Source organism: Tachyglossus aculeatus, chromosome 1 (assembly GCF_015852505.1).
Source record: "Tachyglossus aculeatus isolate mTacAcu1 chromosome 1, mTacAcu1.pri, whole genome shotgun sequence".
Taxonomy (NCBI): Eukaryota; Metazoa; Chordata; class Mammalia; order Monotremata; family Tachyglossidae; genus Tachyglossus; species Tachyglossus aculeatus.
Window position 1 is genome coordinate 155157113 of NC_052066.1, and position 24693 is coordinate 155181805.

Consider the following 24693-nt stretch of genomic DNA (forward strand, 5'->3'; position numbering starts at 1 on the left):
TTGAAGTCATGTTGCGGCAGCTCTGCCCATGGGGTGCCTGTCCTTGCCTGATGGCTTTCTTTCATCGAGCTCTCTTCTTCCCACCTTCTTCACCCCTAGGCGTTGGGTGGTCCCATCCTCCAGTTGATGGTGGCAGTTGTTCTGGATGTCCACCAAGGTCACCGGGCGACTAAAGAATTAGTCAGGGAGCATGTGACTACTGAAAGTTTTAACAAAGTTTTATTGCTAAAGCCGAAGACTGAATGGGGGCAATGCACCCAGTGGGCTCATTTCCTTAAGGGAAAAGACCCCGAGTGCCCAATGCAACAAGCTTATATTCTGCTGTTGCTGATCACAGTGATTGGTAGATTGGAAAACGGCGGGGACTGGATTGGTGCAGATTTGGTGCAGAGCGGGGCGGAGTCTATCTCCTTTTTTGGTTTGGTTCCCTGACCCAGCCAGTGGGCTGCAGGGTCTAAGGCCCACACCAAATATGGCAACAGGACCGCGTTCATTCAAACAATATCTGCAACCTTCCCATGGTCCCCATCATGACATCAGCCCATCCAATGTCAATTTCATGTTCAAGCTGTACCATTGGATGACTTCCAATGCCCGAACCCCAACATCCTTTACTTGCCAGTAGGCATCTCTTCTGCCTTGGTGTCCCTCTCCCTCGTGGCCTGATCTGGCACCCAGGCGCAGATCTTGGAGGTTCCTGCAATTCCATCTCACAGAGATGTCACAGGACAAGATCCTTGGGGGCTACCAGTGCATAGAAAGAGTTCGCAATATGCCTGGTGCATAGCTGCACACAAAAATAGGAAGTGTTCTGTTTATCGCCCCCAGTGTGTTGCCGCTGCCAGCTTTCACAGACAAGGCTGCTGATGTGTTCAGATCAGAGTTCATCTATGCAGACATCCAGGACCCCACAGGGACAAAGCTTCAAATATAGAACTTCATCAAAGAACATACAGTTGGCAGGATTGAAGATGTGATCCCCAGGCTGAACACAAACATCTTAGCTGTCCTCATAAGCAACCCGCTCATTGAAGGTGAGAGCCCCACTCTGGATGGGCTCTGGCCCTGTCTGGACTCTGCCAGGGGCAGGTGGTGCAGGGGACGATAAGGACAGCATGATGGCCCATGTGACACCACGTGGTTGGATGCCCCATTCCCCTCCCCTATGGTAGCCAGAAGTGTTTGCTGGGGGAGGGAGGTGGATCTCCCACCATATCTTGGCAGAGGTGTTCTCCCCTAGCTTGGAAGAGCCTCCCCTCCCTTTTCTTCCAGTGACTATCCTACCTCGCAGGGCACAAGTGACTGGGCCTGATTCCTCAAGGGAGAACACAGATCAGGGTGTGGCTACCTAGCACCCAAGTGACAAAGGCCCAGACTAATTACATTTTTACATATAAAAGGCTGCCTCTATCCACTCCTACCCAGCCCCTGTTTCCTCCTAAACACTGGGCTCCACATTCACAGGGCTCCAAGGACAATTCAACCATCTCCTCAGGGTATCACTGGATTAAGGAGTTATTGCTGTCTTGTTATTGTGAGATCTAATCGCGTGGACACAGGATTGTGCCAATTAATATTTAACGTGAGGCCAACACACTGTTGCACAACAGCCTTTGGGATAAATAGTGGATGGCGGTGAGGCTGGCAAAGCCTTCCTCGGATGCTAGCTGAGACGTGTCCCTCCGACGTGCCCGGGTGTGGCATCACAACCATCTGCATCTCAGCCGACTGACTCTCAGGTGGGCAGTGGGAGACCTCTGGCATCGTGGAGTCACCATCAGGCATCGTTTTTCTTCGACCCCAGTTCCCACACGGTTTCTTTCCATCTGAAGAGGTATGTAGGACTGTCAGTTCCATGTTGAAGCGGCTCTGCCCATGGCATGCCCATGCTTTCATGGTGCCTTCCATGATGGAGCACTCTTCTTCTGGCCTTCTTCAACCCCTAGGCATATGTGGTCCCAGTCCTTGGGTGCAGGGACACGAGAGCTGAAGGGTGCATAACTGACAGTCAGTGGGAAGTTGGGGAGAACAATGAAATGCAATTGGCACTTGAATGGTCGCAATGATTATACTCAACAAGCATGATCCCCGCCCTTGAGGAGGATGTGATAGTGTTGCCATAATTGTCTCTTGAGCATCTTGTCTGGGGCTCTGCACAGAAATGCCCAGAATGGAGACCACCTGACGATGGCTCCATGTCCAGATAACTGTTCACTCCCCTCCTCAAAAACCTTTGAGGAGGGGAGTGAACAATGATCAATCTTTGCATGAAGCAAAAACTCCTCACTATTGTGTTCAAAGCTCTCCATCACCTTGCCCACTCCTACCTCACCTCCTTAATCTCCTACAGCCCAGCCCGCACACTCCGCTCCTCTGCCGCTAACCTCATCACTGTGCCTCATTCTCGCCTGTCCCACCATCGACCCCCGGCCCATGTCCTACCCCTGGCCTGGAATGCCCTCCCTTCACACATCCACCAAACTAGCTTAGCTTTCTTCCTCCCTCAAAGCCTTACTGAGAGCTCACCTCCTCCAGGAGACCTTCCCAGACTGAGCCCCCCTTTTTTTCTCTGCTCCTCCTCCCTTCCCCATCACTCCCAGTCCCTCCCTGTGCCCTGCCCTCTTCCCCTCCCCACAGCACTTGTGTAGATTTGCACATATTTATTACTCTATTTTATTGATGATGTGCATACAGCTATAATTCTATTTATCTATTCTGATGTATTGACACCCGTCTACTTATTTTGTTTTTTCATCAGTCTCTCCCTTTTAGACTGTGAGCTCGTTGTTCAGTAGGAATCATCTCTGTTGCCGATTTGTACTTTCCAAGCACTTAATGCAATACTCTGCTCACAGTAGGCACTCAATAAATATGATTGGATGAATGAATGAAGGAATGCCCCTGAAAGCTGCCTTCTGCCCAGCAGTTGGGTCCTGAGATGGCCTTCCACTCTGTGGTGTGGTTCCAAAAGGAAAACTGAGCTGGGCCGCGTTTGGAGGTTCTGTGTCAACCTTGAGTGTTCACAGCTGCACATGGGATAGAGTCTCCCACGCCCCGTCAGATACCCCTTGTCTGAGGCACAAGCCCCACGACTGGTGGGTGGTCGCTGATGCAGTTTCATCCCCCCCCCATTCCCTGATTTCTCACAGGACGGGGTCCAAGCAGGATGCAGTACCCCCTCTGCTTCCAGCCGACATCCGTTGGGCTGTGGGCCATTCTCTGCCTTGTTTTCGGGGCCACTGTCGTCTCCTGTAGCTACCCCTGTCACGACATCGGCCCATCCAGTATCAATTTCCTGTTCAAGCTGTACCACCGGCTGGCTTCCAAATCCCCAAACTGCAACATCCTTTACTCACCAGTGAGCATCTCATCTGCCTTGGCGACCCTCTTGCAAGGGGCCCAATCCAACACCCAGACTCAGATCTTGGAGGGTCTGCAATTTGATCTCACGGAGATATCAGAGGACGAGATCCTCAGGGGCTACCAGTGCACACAAATCAACCTCAATTTGCCGAGTGGGTTACCGAACACGAAGATGGGGAGTGCTCTGTTCGTCGACCCTGGTGCATTGCCATCACCAGATTTCATAGATGAGACTGCTGATGTATTTGGATCCGAGATCATTTATGCAGACTTCCTGGACCCTGAGGAGGCAAAGCATCAAATAGACGAATTCATCAAGGAGCAGACACTTGACAGGATTAAGGATGCGATCCCCAGGCTGGAGAATTTTACCTGGCCAGTTCTCGTGAGCACCCCATTCATCGAAGGTGAGAGCCCCATTCTGGATTGGCTCTGACAGGAGTGGGCGGCCGAGGGGATGATGAGGCTGGCAGGGTGGCCGAGTGACACCACTGTGATCAGATGTCCTTTTCCCCTTCCCTGTGAAGGCCAGGAGTGTTTGTTAGGGGAGGTGGGTGGGTCTCCCCCCATATCTCAGCAGACGTGCTCTCCCTGAGCTCAGAAGAGCCTCCTCTCCCTTCTCTACCACAGCTTCTCTGACTTGAGGGTCACAAGTGACAAGCCACCCATTTCTCTGGAGTCTGGACACGGGGATCTCACCCCTCTCCTCACAGCTCCCCTGGCACACTGTAGGCTGGGTCACAACGCCTTTGACCTGGGACCCAGGGCCCAGCCCTGCAGATTGAGATGGGGCTGGAGTGCTTTCATCGAGACCCTGGGGTTTGGAAAGCGTCAGCCAGTGTGTAAGGGTTACGAGCACTGTGGGACCCGAGTTCAGCGATGGCAATGACAGCTCTGGGATGGCGAGAGACTTGTCCCCTGCCCACAAGGAGCTTCTCTCTCTCTCCCCCATCAGAGATAAAAGTATAATTACCCAGGGTGACAGTAGAAAGTCTTTGGATGTCTGGGAATGGAGGACAAGGAGGGCCAGAGAGGGCTCCTCCACAACTGGACCATAGCTGGAGCATGGGTCTGGGATTCGAGGAGCCTGGGTTCAAATCCCTATCTTGTTGCTCCCCCATCACAGAGCCTCAGATGAGGTACTTGATTTCTCAGGACCTCGGTTTGGTCATCTGTCTCAGAGGGAAGAAGAGTTGGTGTCAAATCCCCATTTGAGAGCAAGCATTGTCCAGGACGTGGTTCACAGTCGACCTGACTACCTTCTCGCTTCTCATCAGAGAAGGATCACAGTGAGACATGAGAATAGTATTCTCAGCTCCTCCCACTCCCAAAGGGTCATCATCGACTCCAAGTTGAGCCCTGTGAGAGACCCTGTGGCATCCCATCTCCTGAGAAAGAAGGTGTCTGTAGCCCGGGACTCCCACCATGGAGCAAGATCGATGGTGGTGCCTGGGGGCAGGGAGAGGGCAGGGCTGGACAGGACCACGGAACCAAAGGTGAATGCCAGGGTTCATTTTAAAATTTGCCCAGGACCTGATGTCCTAGGGGATGGCCAAAGGATCACGACACCTCAACCATATCTCTTGGTCAACCAGGACCCCGGGCCCAGATGATTCTGACATCCTCTAAACTGGAAATGTCACCACCCCTCACAAACCCCACCGAGCCAGGTTTCGGCCTGGTCTTTCCTGTATGGGTGAGAATTTTAACTAGTTAATGTCTCTGACATCATGAGGGGTCTGATCTTATAACCCACTCATGGCCCTCTCCCATCTCTTCGAGACAGGTGCTGTATCTTTTGGACAGGTCCTATCTCCCAATCTCAACCTGCCTGAATTCATTGTCTGGGCCCCATATGTGGCCATGTTGCCATGGCTGCCATCCTCCAAAGGGCAGTTCCCCCACCCTGACGTTTCTTTATCTCCTTGTCTGTCTCCCATTCAGGCTGAACTTCCCAGAGTCACACACACATGTTGTGGCATGGGGATGGAAGGTGACCATGGGGGTGACGTGGGTGCTTCTTTCCCCTTTCCTGGACACATCGAGAGTTCGGCCCGGGAATCTTGTCTTTTCTCTCAACCAGGCCAGTGGGACTTCCCCTTTAATACCAGTCAGACCATAGAGGAGATGGACTTCTTTGTGGATGACAGTACAATAATCAAGGTCCCTGTCATGTACAAAAAGGGCCCGTTCTACATCTACCGTGATGAGGGGGTGGCCTGCACAGTGGTCCATAAGGAATTCGTTGGCTCATCTGGCGTCTATTTCATCCTTCCCGACGAAGGGAAGATGAAGCAGGTAGAAGAGGCTATGAGTGGAGAGCTCCTTCTCAAGTGGTATTACAACAATGTTCTGAGGTAAACCACCTAATGTATCACTCTCTGAGGAGGATCAGAGGATTAGGGTCTGGGGCCTTTGATGCGCATTCCCAGATCCGGGGCCCCGGGGTCTCTCCTCCATCATGGCTGTGCTGGGTGGGCAGGACCCGGGCCCCCACCGCAGTCTGGGATCAGGCGACAGCATCCCCCTGGGCTCTAGGCCATCCCTGTTATAGGTGGGCACCTCCCCAGGGTTAGTCTATCACAACTATGGAGGCTCATGTTGGTGTAATGGATAGAGCATAGGCCTGGGAATCAGAAGGTCATGGGTTTTAATCCCAGCTCTGCCACTTATCTGTTGTGTGACCGTGGGCAAGTCACTTCACTTCTATGTGTCTCAGTTACTTCAGGGAGGGGGACTGTGTCCAACTAGATTTCCCTGTATCACCCGGTACTTAGTAGAGTGTCTGGCATAAAGTAAGTGTTTAACAAATATCATTATTATTATTATTATTGTTTTCATTATGCAAAGACCCAATCCCTGCCCTGGCAAAGCTTCCATCCTAGTGGTGGAGGACAGATGGATTCTCCCAAAATCCAAATAGATTAGGGGGTTCAGTGCCCCAGGTGGGGGTGGGAGTGTGGTGACCAGTGTGGGAAGCCATAGACAGAGAAAAGGGGTGAGGATGGGGGTGGAGACTGGCAACGATCAGATTGCGTGGGAATCTGACACTGTGGAACAGGCCTATAGGAGGGTTCTGGCTGCAGTCAGTGTGTGCACCAGGGGTCAGCAGGGTAATCTTTTGGATCAGGTCTCAGAATTGGGAAAAGGCAAAGGAATAGGGGTGGCACCAAGATGAGAGATGGGTGCAGGACTCAGCTGCCAGGCATGTCGTGCTGGGCCATGCATCCAGACCTATGTCTGCCCTAACCCTCCCCCACGACTGCCAAGGGCCCTTCTCCCTTTGATCCATTGGCCAGAGGTGACCAGGCCCTCCAGCTCCAGAAAGTCCCTCTTCCTATCGGGCCCTCTTAATAATAATAATGGCATTTATTAAGCGCTTACTATGTGCAAAGCACTGTTCTAAGTGCTGGAGAGATTACAAGGTGATCAGGTTGTCCCACGGGGGGCTCACAGTCTTAATCCCCATTTTACAGATGAGGTAACTGAGGCACAGAGAAGTTAAGTGACGTGCCCAAAGTCGCACAGCTGACAATTGGCAGAGCTGGGATTTGAACCCATGAACCCATGACCTCTGACTCCAAAACCCGAGCTCTTCCCACTGAGCCATGCTGCTTCTCTTCCCATCTCCCAATCACCCTGACAGCCCTGACTTCCCTCTAACATAGGGACCTGACTGGTTCATGGGAACTCGGGCTTCATCCACGGAGGAATGAAGGCATGGTAGGCCTTCAGTGGGAAGGGTAGTGGGAAATCCTCATGGCACAAGCCGACCTCCAGCACAACGGGGACCACGTCCAATCTGATGATCACGTGTCCACCTGGGCACTCGTTCTATGCCAAGACCAATGACAGCATTAGTGTCTGTTTCTTGTTGTCGGGTCTCCCTCCAGAGACTTGGAGCTGTATATCCCCAAGTTCTCTCTGTCAGCCACCTCTGATCTGGAGGAGATCCTCTCTGACATGGGAATCTAGGATCTCTTCACCCAGCAGGCTGACCTCTCCGGTCTCACCAACCAGTCAGGTGCGGCTGTCTCCAAGGTGAGCAGATTGTGTTTGGGCATCCACTCAAATAATTACCACAGTGATGCTCAAGGGTCTTCACAATGGCCTCCCAACTTCACAGCTGCCTAACAGGAGAGGGATTGGGGAGCGGGAGATGATCCCATGGTCTGGGAAGGGATCTGGGGTACTTTCAGGAACTAGGAGCCTTGAACCTCGGGTAGGCAATGGATGTCTCTGTGGTCGGGTGCTCTTGAGCGGAGACCCAGGGCCTGTCCCAGGAAGTGACAATATCCTGCCTAACGCAGAACCCCAGGGATACCTGTATATCTCTCAGTAGATGGCATGTATCAAGCGAGCACCCTCAGCGTGCAGAGCATGGCACCGAGGCCTGTCCTTAAAGAGTTTTGATCTGCTTTGTGAAATTGCACCAATTTTGCTGTGAGTTGAGGTCTGAGGCCTGGAATGTGAGGATGGATTGGAATGGTTGGAGGCAGGGTAGTCATGGGTTTCAGATGGGTGAATCCGATCAGGACAAGGGAATGATGGCCTGGCAGGGAGGGTCCAGTAGACTTGGAGAGTGGGTGGGAAGCACTCCACTGATGGCCAAAGAGTGCAGAGGATGGGCAGGAAGACATTGGGAAATCAAAGGAAGGAACTCATGCACGTAAGTTTGGATCATGTCCTTCAAGAGGTTTGTGACCAGGGGCCAAGCAGGAGGAAGAAGGAGGTTATGGTGAGGGAAGGAGACTTTGAGGGGGCAGGAATCCATATGCCTGGCACCTGAATCACTACTGCTGCTATGGAGATTCTGAGGATCTGTATGGTTACTCCAAAAACATCTGGGGTCATGGGTCGACACTCACGGGTAGAGTCTTTCTCCTCTGACCTGACCTTTCTCTAAAGGAACAACCCCTTCTTCCCCAAGGGACTTCACATAATCATTAGATGTCAGATGAGGCAGTTTGGGGATGAGTCTGATTATGATCCCTAGAATATGAATCTTAGGCCCCTTAAAGACCACCTACTCGGCCGACAGCCAGCTGAGGAGCTCAAAGACATCTCTAGGGTTTGGGATGATTACGTTCATATCTCAGGGCCCCGGGAAAGATAGAGGGTGACCCCAGCCTTCGAACAGTCTGGGATCATGGCATGCTGGACACCAACTCCAGGTCTTCCTGCCAAGGAGAGTCTGATGGCAGATTCAAGCGAGCAGCCCCTCTGGGACTCCTAAGGACCTATGTTCTGGTGAACTCACCCCCATTGTCTGGGAGATCCCGATGGCTCTGCCAACTGCTACCCACCCATCCCACAGTATCTGGGTTTGTAATGCAGTAGTGAGCACATGGGATTTGTACATGGTGGTTGCCATTCAAAGTCTTAGGGCTTGAGTCCTTCCAGTATTGTCTTTCCCTCTTGACTGTAAGATCATAGTGGTCAGGGAATTCTATTATATTGTTATGTTGCCCTCTCCCAAATGCTTAGTCCGGTGCTCTACACCCAGTAAGAGCTCAATAAATAGCATGGACTCACTGACATCGTTGGACAAAAATCGGGTTTTTCCTCCACTAGATCGGCCAATCTCCATGGTGGTCACATTGGTCTCTCTGGCCATTTCTTTCATAGGTGAGACACAGTGCCACACTGGAGGTGAAGGAAGATGGCCTCATAGCTGCAGGGTCCACGGGCATAGTGGTGTCCTCAGGGCCGGCACATACCCTGCCAGCCCCATCACACCGCTCCCCTCCCGTCCACTCTGAGGAGACAACGATGACCTTTCAGTCACCCATCCTCTTCAACAGGCCCTTCCTCATTGGTGTTTTTCACAGAAGAGCCTCCACCACACTCTTCTGGGGAAAGGTTGTCAATCCAGCTCTCCGTAGAGGTCAGAAGGACCCCTAGGATGGCGTATGACCCCTCTGGTCCAGAAAGATCTCTGCCTCACAGCTGTGACCCCACTCAACTTTCTCTGTCTTCCTCGGCTCCTCTCCCCAACAATCCCGACATCCAAGCTGTTAGAGGAATTGGGACATCTCTGGCTAAATAAATCTACCTTGTCAGACCAAAGACTTTTCATGTGGAGTTTCCTCTGGCGGTTGATCTTGAACTAGTCAGAGGAGGCCAGAAATTCAGCGGAACTGATCTTGCAGAGAACGGGACCCTTTCACCTTGGACTCACTCCCTGTTAGACGAGAGGATGGTGGGTGGCAGTAGGGTGGGTGTCAATCAGCTAGGAGGATGATCAGGGTCGTTGTGTTGGGGGAGGCACAAGGCCGTAGGCTGAGGAGGGTGGGAACCTCATCAGCATTATCCACTAGCAGGAGTCTTCCCTCACATTTGAGCGGGCTCTCTTCCCTCTGCCCTTACACAAGCACTGCCTGTCCCCCTCCCTCAGTGGCCTATGCCTGCCTTACCCCAGCCAGTTCCAGGCCCATTCCATCTTCCCGTGGTATCCTCCCCTGGTCTACTGTTCTCTCCTTTCTGGTCCATGTATCCAATCCATTCGGGTTAGCATCTACTTCCCTTGTTGGTGCTGAATGTTCATGGAATCACCTGTGGGCCATTGTAGAGGCTTACTTCCAGTTCTCCAGAATTCTCTCCAGAAGTTTTCTCATTTGAAGGTTTTGGAAAAGCTTTGGAGAGTCAAAGTCCAGTGCCATACTGGAGCTGCTGGGTGTTTTGCTTTTCGGGCACCAGTGCCATCCTGCCGACATCAATCGAAGCCTCCCATAGGGTCGAGTATGAGAACAAACATGATCGCCATACCAGCATTTGGATAGCGAGGAGAACCAGTTCCAACTGTGTCTGCTCCACAATCCAATCGGACATGAGTATGGGATGAGGTGAAGGGTGATGTCTTTCAATGGGGCTCACCTGATCTGTGGAGATACACTTTGGCTCTTGAGAGGCACTCAACAACTACCTTTGATGGATCGAGTCACACAGTGTCACCATTAAGTGCCTTTCTGACAGTGTGTCCATCCCTATTGGTCACCTTGTAACCTCCCCAGTGCTTAGAACAGTGCTTTGCACATAGTAAGCCCTTATTAAGTGCTATTATTATTATTATTATTATTATTATTATTATTATTATTATTATTATTATTATTATTATTATGGAGTAGAAGCAGTTGGTTTTGGCAAGAAAGAGATCATTTGTGACCTTTGAGAAGTTGGTATCTGTGGAATGAAGGGGACAGATTAGAAGGGTCAAGGAGAGAACTGGAGAAGAGGAACTTTAGACAGTGGATGTAGACAATTCGCTCAAGGAGTTTGGAGAAGAATGGTAAGTGGGTGATCGGGCGATAATTGGAGGCAGCCATGGGGTCACTGGAGGAGTTTTTTAGGATCAGGGAGGAATGAGCATGTTTGAAAGTAGAGGGGAAGAAGCCATTGGAGAGCAAATAGCTGAAGAAAGGAGAGAGCAAGTGTTTTGATAAGGAGAGAAGGAATGGGGTCAGGAGCCCAGGTGGAGGCATGGATTTTGATAGATACCACTTGGAAAGATGGGAATTTTGAAGAAGGAGCAGGACAGGGGAGAGATAGGGGAGATTTTAGGGAGATCACATCTGATACTGCCAATTTTCTAAATAATGTAGGTGGCCAGGATAATAGGGGCAAAGGAAGGGAGAGGTCAGGGGGACAGGGGTTTGAAGAGCGAGTTAAATGCCTGGGACATCTGTCAAGAGTGATGGGCATTGGTGTCGATCAGGATGGAGAAATAATTTTTCCAGGCAGAGAAGAAGGCAGTGTTAAAGCATGAAAGGATAAGCTTGAAGTGCACAAATTCGGCCTGATATCTCACTTATGGCAGAGGGGGAGGTGTGGTGCAAGAGGAGGACTGGGATGGGCTGACTGGATGTGGGGGATTGAAGGGTCATAGTGGGGTCAGTGAAGTTTAAGCATTTTGATGACATAAAAGACAGCAATAACTCCTTAATCCAGTGATACCCTGAGGATACGGTTGAATTGTCCTTGGAGCCTTGTGAATGTGGAGCCCAGTGTTTAGGAGGAAACAGGGGCTGGGTAGGAGTGGATACAGGCAGCCTTTTCTACGTAAAAATGTAATTAATCTGGGACTTTGTCACTTGGGTAGCCACACCCTGATCTGTGTTCTCCCTTGAGGAATCAGGCCCAATAGCAGGGACAGGGGGAAGATAAAGAAATGACCCAGGAAATTGGAAATGAAATGTCAGACTCCTGGAGGGTGAGTAGATGGTAGGCAGAAGTTCAGATGGCCGACGACCTTGTTAGGCTGAGGCCGCTAGGCCGAGAGATCTCAGTGTCCTCAGACAGGTCTCTGGTCCATGTGAAGGTCGATGGTCCATGCCAGTTTGTGGCCTCTCGGCAGAGAGATTGCAGTATTCTTGGGTAGGTCTTTGCCCCGGGCATGACTGATGGTCCATGCTGGTTTGTTACCTCTCTGTGCAAAGATCTCGGTGTCCTCGGGCAGGTCACTGTCCTGGTTGATGGTCATTCTTTCAGAATGAGAGCACCCTGACATGCCAGGCAGGGAAAGGAGTATGATCCCTACAAGGACACGTTGAAGGTTCTGTTGCTTGGCATCAGAAAGGGCGATCTCTAACCCCGATGGATGTGGAACCATCCCAAATAATGTTTATCAGTGAGGCCACAAAGGTGTTGCACAGCACTCTCTGGAATAAATAGTGGATGGTGGTGAGCCCGGCACAGTCTTCCTCAAACACTCGGAGAGACGTTTCCCTCTAGCTTCACCAATCACCTTCCACCCCCAGCCCGACCCTGCTTCCTTCCACCTGAAGAGGTAAGTGCAGCTGTTGATGTTATGTTGAGGTGGCTTTGCCCACGGCATGCCTGCATTTGCCTGATGGCTTTCTGTGATCGAGCTCTCTTCTTCCCATCTTCTTCAGCCCCTAGGCGTTGGGTGGTCCCATCCTCCAGTGAGGGGAGATCAAAACCCCAGAGTGTGTAATTGGCAGTCAGTGGGAGGTCGGGGTGCACAGTGAAATGTGATTAGCACTTAAAAGATCACAATGGATAGATTCAGTAGACACGATCCCCGACCTCGAGGAGGCTGCGATAGTGATGACATCGTAGTCTCTTCAGCATCTAGTCCGGGCCTCTGCACAGAACAAATGCAGGATGGAGAACATCGGATGATGGCTCTGTGCCCGCCTGGCCATTCCCCAGTGTACTTCTGAAAGCTGCCTTCAGCCCTGCAGTAGGTGCCTAGATGATCTTCCGCTCTACAGTGTTTCTCTGAAAGGAACACTGAGTCAGGTCGTTGTTGGAGGTTCTGTGCAAAACCCCTTCTGGATCCCTCCCTGGGCGTCCGCAGTGGTACTGGTGATGGAGCCCTTGCATGCCCCTGCAGAAACCCCTTGTCTAAGGCATGGGCTCCCCCACACACTGGTGGTGGTCCCTGATGTGGTTCAATCTCCTCCAGCTCTCTGATTCCTTGCAGGACTGGATCTAAGGAGGATGCAGACCCCGCTCCGATTCCGGCCGACATCTGTCGGGCTGTGGGCCATTCTCTGCCTGGTCTTTGGGGCCACTGTCATCTCCTGGGGCCTTCCCTGTGACGACATCAGCCCATCCAATGTCAATTTCATTTTCAAGCTGTACCAGTGGCTGACTTCCAAAGCCCTGAACCCCAACTTCCTTTACTAGCCAGTGGGCGTCTCTTCCACCTTGGTGTCCCTCTCCCTCGGGGCCTGATCTGGCACTCAGACACAGATCTTGGAGGTTCCTGCAATTCCATCTCACAGAGGTGTCACAGGACAAGATCCTTGGGGGCTACCAGTGCATACAAAGAGTCCACACTATGCCTGGTGCATTGCCATACGCAAAAATAGGAAGTGTTCTGTTTATCGCCCCCAGTGTGTTGCCGCTGCCAGCTTTCACAGACAAGGCTGCTGATGTGTTCAGATCCAAGATCATCTATGCACACCTCCAGGATCCCACGGGGGCAAAGCTTCAAATAAACAACTTTGTCAAGGAACAGACACTTGGCAGGATCAAGCATGCGATCCCCAGGCTGAACATGAAAATCTTAGCTGTCCTCGTGAGCAACCCGCTCATCGAAGGTGAAAGCCCCACTCTGGATTATTTTTTCATTCAATCGTATTTATTGAGCGCTTACTGTGTGTAGAGCACTGTACTAAGAGCTTGAGAAGTACAAGTTGGCAACATATAGAGACGGCCCCTACCCAACAGTGGGCTCACAGTCTAGAAGATGGGCTCTGGCCCCATATGGACTCTGCCAGGGGCAGGTGGCAAAGGGAACAATAAGGACAACATGATGGCCCATGTGACACCACTTGGTTGGATGCCCCATTCCCCTCCCCTGTGGTGGCCAGAAGTGTTTGCTGGGGGAGGGAGGTGGGTCTCCCACCACGTCTCCGCCGAGGTGTTCTCCCCTAGCTTGGAAGAACCTCCCCTCCCTTTTCTTCCAGTGACCATCCTACCTCGCAGGTCACAAGTGACTGGCTGCCCGGAGCTCTGGAGACTGGGCATGGGGATCCCGCCTCTATCCTCATGGCTCCCCCCACCACACTTCAGGCCAGGACACTTTGCCTTTGACCCAGGACCCAGCCCTGCAACCTGAGTGAGGGCTGGAGTGCTTTTGCAATCAATCAATTGCAATCAATACGATTGCAATCAATACGATTGATTGATTTTGCAGAGAGCCTGGGGGCTTCAGAAGGGACTAGCCAGTGAGTAGGGGTCAGGACCACTGTGGGGCCCGAGCTCAGAGATGATGAGGTAATGGCAGTTCCAACTGAGCATCCCAAAGTCTGGAATGGTGAGTGACCCATCTCCTTCCGACAGTTGGCTCCGGTCTGTTTCCCCCATCACAGATAAAATATCATTACCCAGGGTGGCATGAAGAGGTCTGTGGGTGCCTGGGAACGGATGCAAGGGGACAAAGTCGAACCGGTGTTGCTTCCCACATATATAGGCGCTGGGGAAGAATAGGGAGGGCTCCCCCAGGTCTAGACTCATGGCCAGAATGTGGACGTGGGATTCGAGGGATCAGGGTTCAGATCCCTGCCTTGTTGTTCACCCACGGCATGGCCTCAGACAAAGTGTTTGACTTCCCTGGGCCTCAATTTGCTTATCCGTCTGAGAGGGAGGGAGAATGGGTGTCAAATCCTCATTTGAGAGCGAGCCTTCTGCAGGACAGGGTTCACAGTTGTTCTGATGACTGTCTTGCTCCTCACCAAGGGAGAATCACAGTGAGACATAAGAATAATGTTCTCGTCTCTTCCTGCTCCTGGAGGGTCACCTGTCAACTCTCAGTTGAGCCCTGTGAGAGACCCCAGGTCGATCTATCTCCTGAGAGAAGAGTGTCTGTGGTCTGAGACTCCCACACTGGGGAAAGGTTGATATGGATCCCCTTCGAGATGGCAGGGCCTGCCAGGACCGCAGAATCAAGTTTGAATGCAGGGGCCCATTTAAAAAATTGCCCAGGCCCTGCTGTCCTAGGGGCAATCCAAAGGATCAGAACCACCCCTCATGTATGTTTCTTGGTCAGCCGTGACTCCGGGCCTGGATGGGTCTAGCATTCTCTAAACCAGAAATGTCACCGCCCCTAAAGCACCGTGCACAGCCAGGCTCCAGCATGGTCTTTCCTTTGTGGGTGAGAATTCTAATTAGTAAATGTGTCTGACGCCATGAGGGGTCCGATTTTATGTCCTCTCTGTGGCCCTCTCCCATCTCTTAAGGGCAGGTCCTGTAACTTTGGGACAGGTCTGCCTCCCAATCTCACCCTGCCCAGTGTCATTATCTGGGTCCCATGTGTGGCCATGCCACCATGGCTGTCATCCTTAAAAGACTACATCCACCCTGATATTTCACTTTCTCCTTTTTTGTCTCCCCTTTGGGCTGACCCTCCCGGAGTCACACACACGTGTTGTTGCGTGGGGAAGGGAAGTGAGAACGGGGGTGAGGATGGTGCTTCTTTCCCCTTCCCTGGATACGTTTAGAGAGTTCAGCCTGGATCTCTCATCCTTTCTCTCAACCAGGCCAGTGGGACTTCTCCTTTGATGCCAGTCAGACCACAGAGGACCAGGACTTCTTCGTGGATGATGGGACAGTTGTCAAGGCCGTCTTCATGTACCAGAAGGGTCAGTTTAACATCTACCGTGATGAGGGGGTGGCCTGCACTATGGTCAATAAGAAATTCATTGGCCCATCCGATGTCTATTTCATCCTTCCCGATGAAGGGAAGATGAAGCAGCTGGAAGAGGCTATGAGTCGAGAGCTGCTTCTCAGATCGTTTGATATCAACTCTCAGAGGTAATCTCCTTGATGGATTGCCCTCTGGAGTGGCCCGGGTGACCAGGGTCCAGAGCCTTTGACACATGCACTCCCATATCCGGGGCCCCAGGGCCTCCCCTACATTGTGGCCATGCTGGTGGGGTGGAACCAGGCCCCCACCAGAGTCCAGGGTCGGGCAGCAACAGCTTATCGGTATTCTGTCTGGCTCTGGTGCAAGGAAGGCATCTCCCTGAGGATAAATCAGTCTTTCACATCTGTGGATCCTCATGCTGAGACCAGATCCCTGCCCTCACGAAGCTACCATTCTAGTGGGAGAGACAAAGGGCAAATAGGTTTCCTTCTCCCAGAACCCTAGGAGATTAGGGGGTTTGGCACCCCACGCGGGAGTGGGAGTGTGGCATCCTGAGAGGGAGGCTTTCATCAGAGAGAAGGGGTGAGGATGGGGCAGAGGCTGGCGATGATCAGATCATGTGGAAATTTGAGTCCGTGTGTAACTGACACAATGAGGAGAGACAGGCCTGAGGCCAGTGGTGCCCATGGTTGGGCCTAAGTGGGCATCAGCATGTACATTGAAGTCTCTGAGAATTGGCTCTGGTGAGGAGAGAGAAGGTCAGAAAAGGAGAGGGGTGTTGGAGGTCACTGAGGGAGCCTGGGTTGTCAGGAGATGCAGTAAGGTGGGGGAGTGGGATGCAGCAGGCTCAGAATTTGAAGATGGAATAGTGCGGGGGTATCTTAAGGATGTGGTGTTGGGGACAGCTGTGGATGGGACAGCAATGGGTGGGACAGCAATGGGTGGGACAGCAATGGGTCAGCCAGCATACCCCCTCAGCCCTTCAGGACAAGGGTAAGGAAGGGTAAGGAGGAGAGAAATTGGAGGCATGCAATGATGGGGAGTGGGCTAGGGGGCTGGGATGGGGGAGCAGGCCAATAGGAGACTTCTGGCTGGAGGCAGTGTAATAATAATAATAACAATAATAATAATAATAATAGCATTTATTAAGTGCTTACTATGTGCAAAGCACTGTTCTATGCACCGGGGGATACAAGGTGATCAGGTGAACCCACGTGGGGCTCACAGTCTTAATCCCCATTTTACAGATGAGGTAACTGAGGCTTAGAGAAGTTAAGTGACTTGCCCAAGGTCACACAGCAGACATGTGGCAGATCCGGGCTTCGAATCCATGTCCTCTGACTCCAAAGCCCGTGCTCTCTCCACTGAGCCACACTGCTTCTCTGGTGTATACACCAGGGGTCTGCAGGGTAGGTTTTGGGGTCGGGTCTTGAGACTTAGAGAAAGCAGAGGAGTAAGGGTGACATCAAGAATGAGGATGGGTGTGGAACTCGACTGCAAGGCATTTAGGGCAGGGCCATGCATCTGGGCCCATGTCTGCCCTAACCCTCCCCCGGCACTGTCACAGACCCTTCTTCCTTCTATCCACGGGTCGGCGGTGATCCCCTAATTCCTTAAAGTTCCGTTCTCCACTGGGCCCTCTTCCTATTTAACACGGGGACCTGATCTGTCCACGGGAACTCGGGTGACATCCATGGAGGTATAGAAGAGTGGCACGGCACTGCAGGCAGTGAGAAGGAGGGGGATTGGGAAGTTCTCGAAGCACATGTCAGCCCCAGGCACGACGGGGATTGCATCCAATCTGATGATCCCGTGTCCTCTCGGGCACTTGTTCCGCACCAAGACCTACATTAGCCATGATGTCTGTTTCTTGTTGTCAGTTCTCCCTCCAGTGATGCAGAGTTGTACATGCTCAGATTCTCTCTGTGGACCACCTACAAGCTGGAGGAGATCCTCCCTGACTTGGGGATCGAAGACATCTTCATACAGCAGGCCAACCTCTCCTGCCTCACCAACCAGACATGTGGCCATCTCCCAGGTGAACAGACTATGTTTGGGCATCCTCTCAAATAATCACCATGGGGATGCCAGCACCCACCCAATGTCTCAGGCAGCGTGTCATCTCCAGCATGGCCCAGCTCACGTGTCCCTCCCATTTCCAGTCATCCCAATCATTATGGGATGGGTGAGCCTGATTGACGACCCTCGAAAGTCATTCATTCAATCAAATTTATTGAGCACTTACTGTGTGCAGAGCACTGTACTAAGTGCTTGGTAATAATTGTGGTATTCGTTTAGCACTTACTATGTGCCGGGCACTTTACTAAGTGCTGGGGTGGATACAAGCAAATCAGGTTGGACACAGCCCCTGTCCCAGGAGAGGCTCACAATCTCAATTTCCATTTTACAGATGAGGTAACTGAGGCACAGAGAAGTGAAGTGACTTGCCCAGGATCACACAGCAGACAAGTGGTGGAGCTGAGATTAGAACCCATGACCTTCTGATTCCCAGGCCTATGCTCTATCCACTACACTATGCTGCTTCTCATTTGCCATGCTGCTTCTCTTCTGATCATGACTGGTGTGATGGAGGTAAGGGCACAGATAAGACTGGTGGAAATGCTATGTGCGCTCTCTCTCTCTCCCCAAATCCCAAAGGGCTGAGGGCATAGGTTTAATGGGTTTTGGCAGAGACCACGGGGTAGAAGCCCAGGTGTCCCTGGGCTACGTCGACTAAAATCTCCACATGCGTGGAAGTGCGTGTGTGTCCTTTGACCCAAGAATAACTCCATAGCTTTCTCCGCATGGTACCTGTGAGTGTGGCTGAAACTGAGTCTCTCTCGTACCCCATACCTCATCCACCGCTGAACAACTTTTCCCGCCATTCGCGTTCTTGATTTCACATCTGTCTCTCAATCTTCTGAGATGCACTGAAGGCAGAGTGTCTGTATGTCAAGAGCTGTTCCATTCCTCCACTATCCCCCTGTGATGTAAGGCACTCTGTTCCCTGCCACCCACTCCAAGCAATTTAGAAGGTGGGACCCCGGCCCCACTGTGCCATGGCCTTTGGTCCCTCTCCCCATGTTACAGATGGTTCCCTCAGTTCCCGGTTCTTCCCTCTGCCCTGAACTGTGACAGGTGAGTTGCATTTCCACCTCCACAGTCTCAGATGATGGAAACCAGGTCCCTCCCCATCCTCCTGGCTGCTCTTCCCTGAGGCTTCTCCATCCTCCCACTCTTGCACATCTGGCTTGATTCCCGACAACTTGATGTGCGATGTTTGGAGCCGGGCATCCAAGTGCAGAATTTGGGGACAGGCAGATGTGAGGCAGGGCAGGGACTGGGGAGCAGGGAATGAGCCCACGATCCAGGGAAGAATCTGGGGAACTTCTGGGAACTGGGAGGCTCAAGCCTGGGGTACGAAGTGAATATCTCTGTGGTTGGATGCTCTTGATTGGAGACCTGGAGCCTGTCCCAAGAAGCAACAGCTTCCTGGTTGATGCAGAACTCTGAGGGCACCTGTATATCATCGGGCAATGACATGTATCAAGTGAGCAACTACAATGTGCAGAGCATGACACTGAGTGTTGCCCTGTAGCAGTTTTGCTCTGCTTTCTGATATTGTACCTATTTTGCCCTGAGTCGAGGGCTCAAGTGTTGGAGTGCATGGGCTGATAGAACGTTTGGGGGAAGGGACATCGTGGGTGTCAGTTGGGAGGATCTGATCAGGAGAGTGGAAAGTCGGCCAGGGCCGGGGGGTTGGATGGGAGATCCGGTAGATTTGGTGAGCATTTGGGAAACTCTCCAATGATGACCAAAGAGGGCAGGGGAGGGTTAGAAGAGTGCTAAGTAATCGAGGGGAGGAGCTCGTGCGCCTAATTTTGGACGATGTCCATAGATAGGTCGGTGACCATCGGCTGAGCATTAGAGAGGGGAAGGTTATGGAGAGGGAAGGAGACTTCAAGGGGGCAGGGGCCACTTGCCCATCACCTGAATTTCTACTGCCGCTATGGGGATTCTGAGGATCTGTTTGGTGATTGCAGAATCATTTCGGGTCACAGGCTGACTCTCATAAGTAAAGTCTTTCACTTCTTACTTGACCCTTCTCTAGCAGAGGAATCCCTTTTTCCCCAAGTGGCCTCACAGCATCGGTAGATATCAGGCGAATCTGTCCGGGAACGTATTCATTCATTCAATCATATTTATTGAGCACTTACTGTGTGCAGAGCACTAAGTGCTTGGGATGTACAAGTCAGCAACATATAGAGACAGTCCCTACCCAACAACGGGATCATAGTCTAGAAGGGGGAGACAGACAACAAAACAAAACATGTAGACAGGTGTCAAAATCATCAGAAAAATTGAATTAAAGCTATATGCACATTATTAACAAAATAAATAGATTAGTTAATATGTACAAGTAAAATAAAGAGTAATAAATCTGTACAAACATACACAGGTGCTGTGGGGAGGGGAAGGACGTAAAGTGGGGGGATGGGGAGGAGGAGAGGAAAAATGCTTACTATGTTCAAAGCACTGTTCTAAGCGCTGGTCATTCATTCATTCGCATTTATTGGGCTCTTACTGTGTGCAGAGCACTGTATTTAAGCTCTTGGGAGAGTTTGATACAATAATAAACAGTTACGTTCTCTGCCAACAATAAGCTTGTTCTTGAACAAGCTGGCAGAGGCCACTAATGCACTGGAACCTACCTCACAGGGCCCGGGACCCCATCCTGGGGACCTCACGCCTGTCCGGGCGAGAGACGAGTGGGTGACAGCCGAGAGCCTTGCCTGTGATCTCACACTGGGGAGGAGACTGCGGTTGGAAGAGGGATAAGGTTTCGAGTGCAGAGAGAGTGGGAACCTCGCCAGCATCATCTGTGAGTTGGGGGTCTTCCCTCACATCTGTGCAGGCTTTCTTCCCTCTGCCCTTACAAAAACACTGCCCATTCCTCACCCTTGGTGGCCCTTGCCTGCCCTTACGACAGCCAGTGCCAGGCTCACTCCATCTTCCTGTGGGATCCTCCTCCAGTTCTCTCCTTTCCAGTCAACATATTTGGTCCATTGCTGGATCCCGTCGCTTCTGCCCTTGCTATGCCCCACTGCCCCCCACCAGTCTAAGCTCCCAAAATGTCCTGCCCCCACCAATGTGTCAGCCTCCCTGCTCTGGCCCACACCTGATACCATCACCCAGATTACTTTTGTAAGACACCATCCCGTCCAAGTCTCCCCCAATCCTGGAACACCTCCAGCAGCCTCCCATCCATCTCCATGTCCGTTGGAGTCTCTTTGCCAATGGCCTTGAGGTGCTTGGTCCAATTCATCCTCCCTACCCATAATCTGGTAATAATAGTAATAATAATCATAGTATTTGTTAAAGCACTTACTATGTGCCAGGCGCTGTACTAAGTGCTGGGGTGGATACAAGCAAATCACGTTGGACACAGTCCGTCTACCATGTGGGGCTCACAGTCTCAACCCCCATTTTACAAATGAGATAACTGAGGAACAAAGAGACATGACTTGCCCAAGGTCACACCACAGGCAAATAGCAGAGCCAGGATTAGAACCCGTGACCTTCTGGCTCCCAGGCCTGTGCTCTATCTACTATGCCATGCTGCTTCCTCCCACGGTGATGCATGTCATATGGGAGTCCTGGTCTGGCACGACAGGAGGTGGGCCCAAAAAGGTGTGGGCAGATAGAAAAGGATCAGAGGGGCTCACCATCTTCCTTGGTCCATCTTTCCTGAGGCGACCAGACACCCTCTTGCATGGTGTTCTCTAGACTCGGACCGGCATCCTCGCCATCCTCATCTCCTGGAGGATGATCCCTTCCAGCTCTCGGTAACCTTTCCACCGATGCTGTCTGGGGAAAGGGCTGAAGATTTACCTGAGGCCCAAGAGGTTAGAGAAGGGGCAGAGTAGACATCAGGCAGGCTCTGTATTTATCCATAAATCTCTGGGATGAAGTGCTAGCGTGCCGGGTCCAGAAGAAGGGGTGATATGTTGCCAACTTGTACTTCCCAAGCGCTTAGTACAGTGCTCTGCACACAGTAAGTGCTCAAAAAATAAATACGATTGATTGATAGTGACTGTGTGAAGTTTCACTTCGAGAGCAGGCCCGAGTGATCTTGTGGAAAAAGCATGGACATGGGAGTCAAAATGCTGGTCCTCTGACCCTGGCTCTGCCTCCTGTGTGCTGCGTGACTTTAGGTAAGGCATTTCATTTCTTTGGGCCTCAGTTTCCTCATCTCTAAAAGAGGAATCAGTCCTTGGGGCTCCCCGTGTAAGAAGGTTGAAAGAATGAATAGGACAGAGATTGTGTCTGACCAGATTATTTTATATCTGCCCTAGCGCTTAGTACAGAGTTTGGCGCAAAATAAGTAATCGCACCATTGTTACTGAGGATTTCTTATTAAGGTGAGGCCTCCTTGAGGGAGAGCAGCTGAGGATGCGATAGGTTGTCGAGCCCTTAGTACACCAGTTGGCATGTGTACCATTGTCGGCATGAGCATTGAGCAGTTGCCAATGATTAGGTTTTTTGTTTTGTTTTGTTTTTTTATTCATTCATTCAATCGTATTTATTGAGCGCTTACTGTGTGCAGAGCACTGTACTAAGCGCTTGGGAAGTACAAGTTGGCAACATTTATGGTATGTCTTAAACACTATGTGCCTGGCACTGTACTAAGCGCTGGAGCACATGAAAGCTAATCAGGTTGGACCCAATCTGTGTCCCATGTGGGACTCAGGGTCTTAGTCTCCATGAGGTAACTGAGGCACAGAGAATTTAAGTAACTTGCCCAGGGTCAAACACACAAGTGGTTTACTGGGTAGACCAAGGACCTGGGTTCTAATCTCAGCTCCACCACTTGTCTCCTGTGTCACCTTGGGCAAGTCACTTCTCTGTGCTTAGTACCTCATCTGTGAAATGCTTAGTAAGATTGTGAGCCCCATGTGGGACATGGACTGTGTCCAACTTGATTAGCTTGTAACTACCCCAGAGCTTAGTACAGTGCCTGGCATGTAAGTGCTTAATGAATACCATTCTTAAGAAAAAAAAAAGAGTGGCAGAGCCAGGATTAGAGCCCCGATCTTTCTGACTCCCAGGCACTCCCTTATGGGGCACATGCTGCTGGCCGCTTGGTCCCCCTACCTCACACGGGGCTCCCTCTGGTCTCTTCATGGCTCCTCTCAACCATATAACGGGCCAGTTCAGGCCATATCACCTTTGCACCACAGTGCCATCTAGAAAAAGAATAATGTCCCAGCTGTGTCCAGCCCTGGCCCTGAGGCTCAAGGTGGGACCCCACTGTTGGGTAGGGACTGTCTCTATATGTTGCCAATTTGTACTTCCCAAGCGCTTAGTACAGTGCTCTGCACATAGTAAGCGCTCAATAAATACGATTGATGATGATGATGATGCTGAGAACCTAGTGAATTCCTTAACTTCTAAACAGAAGGCCAAGAGAGTGTGGCCTAGTGGATAGAGCATGGGCCTGGGATTCAGAAGGACCTGGATTATAATCCCAGCTCTTTCCACTTGTCTGCTCAGTGACCTTGGACAAGTCACTTCAATTCTCTGTGCCTCAGTTACCTCATCTGTAAAAATGGGAATTAAGACTGTCAGCCTTGTGGGACATGGACTGGGTCCAAGCTGATTAGCCTGTATCTACCCCAGAGCTTAGAACAGCACAAAGTAAGTACACAACAAATACCATAAAAAAAGATGTAGAATCCTCATTTTAGAGCAAGCACTACATGGAACAGGATTTATGTTCAACCCATTGATCTGCCCCTGCCCCTGGTGTGGTCCTCACCACGGGAGGATCACAGGGAGGCATGAGAACAGTAATCTCATCTCCAGATTGAGCCTTGTGACAGACCCTGAGGTGATCCGTCTCCCGTGGGAGAAGAAGGTGTCTATGGCCCAGGGTTCCCGCCGTGGGGCAAAGTGGGTTGAGGTCCCCGGGATAGCAAGAGAGCAGTGACAACCGGGTCAGGGGAATGATAAATGGACATAGGGAGCTGTGCGAAAAACTGGCCAGGCCCCACCCTCCCCTGGGAGCCACTCGGCGTGGAGATCTGGGATTCTCTGTCTCCATTTCATCCCCACTTTGTATGTGATGCTGAGGCTGTGCCCTATGGGGACACCAACAACCCTCTGGATTAATGCGATGGACCCCCGCCCCGTCCTCCCTGACCCCTCAGGTTCACCCAAGGCCCCATCCCTGCTTCCCGGAACTTTGGGGACAATGATACAGCAAGCACCTGACAGATCCCAAGTCACAGAAGGGTCCAGAGAGGCAGGAATAAGACCATAAGGTCTTCAAGGCCCTGGATCCATGCCATCGGGTCATAGCGTCCCTTCCAGATAAAGAGGTATTCGGGAGTGTAAGCAAATATTTGGACAATATTTAGAAGGCATGTTCTGTTCTCGTATGAAGGCATTCCCACCTCCAGTGTGTTACAGCGATCTTGCGGGAAGTCCAGTCGGAGATATTGTAACGTGACTGCTTGCCCTCCTGCGTCTGGAGTGATGCTGCCCTCAGATGTGGGCCGGACATGAGACCACTTCCCATTTCTGTCAAGGTGCCCCATAGGTAGGCCATAGACGATTTTGATCTTGCCCTGTGGGGGAAATTGATTCATAAGGTAGTCCTCTCGGGGGTCATCTAAAACAGAAGTCACCAGTTCATCATACATAAGGCTTCTGCGTTGGCTCTGGCCTGACATGGAAATGTGGCCAGGGAAGCATCTCCTAATTACCTGCCACCGTCTGCAGCCCAACGCTGGGAACTTGGGTCTCCATGCCTCAGGTATTGCCTGCCCCGTGCCCAACTGTCCCTTCCTCTCATTTTCTGAAGCCCACCCAGGCAGAGGGGAGATCCTCAGGTGATACAAAGGTGCTCCTAGAATAGAGAGCAAAGGAGGATCACTTCGGCATGAGTCTCTCCCCAATTTTGCATTCCCCTCCCATATCTCTTACTCTGTAGGAACAGCCCCCTGAGGTCACTGACCACCAGGTCGCTCAGTGGGGACCTCATCCTGAGAGCCCTTCCCCAAGATCTGGGCCACGGAGGCCCCACCACTGTTCCAGTGGTGTGAGGTCCACTGGTGCATTCATTCATTCATTCAATCGTATTTATTGAATGCAGGCACCTGTAAGAAGGGACCTGCTGCACCTGTATCTTTCCAACCTTATCTTCGTCACCC

At 51.5% G+C, this 24693-nt stretch overlaps 1 protein-coding gene and 1 pseudogene across 5 annotated transcripts; both read left to right on the forward strand.

The window, feature by feature from the left end:
* The first annotated feature begins 1358 nt into the window (after positions 1-1358).
* LOC119931337 (alpha-1-antiproteinase-like) lies at positions 1359-9434 on the forward strand. Of its 5 annotated transcripts, XM_038749947.1 has the most exons (5): positions 1612-1834; positions 3150-3770; positions 5447-5720; positions 7257-7404; positions 8992-9079. In XM_038749947.1, exons 2-4 carry the CDS (start codon positions 3167-3169, stop codon positions 7336-7338), a joined length of 960 nt encoding a protein of 319 aa, XP_038605875.1. In that variant the 5' UTR covers positions 1612-1834; positions 3150-3166; the 3' UTR covers positions 7339-7404; positions 8992-9079. The 5 variants fall into 5 exon arrangements, with proteins under 5 accessions (XP_038605867.1, XP_038605894.1, XP_038605886.1 ...); XM_038749966.1 differs by lacking the exon at positions 5447-5720 and having other exon boundaries at positions 1608-1834; XM_038749958.1 differs by lacking the exon at positions 7257-7404 and having other exon boundaries at positions 1610-1834.
* A 2329-nt stretch (positions 9435-11763) lies between these two features.
* Positions 11764-17931, forward strand: LOC119931356 (annotated as a pseudogene).
* The last annotated feature ends 6762 nt before the right edge of the window (positions 17932-24693 follow it).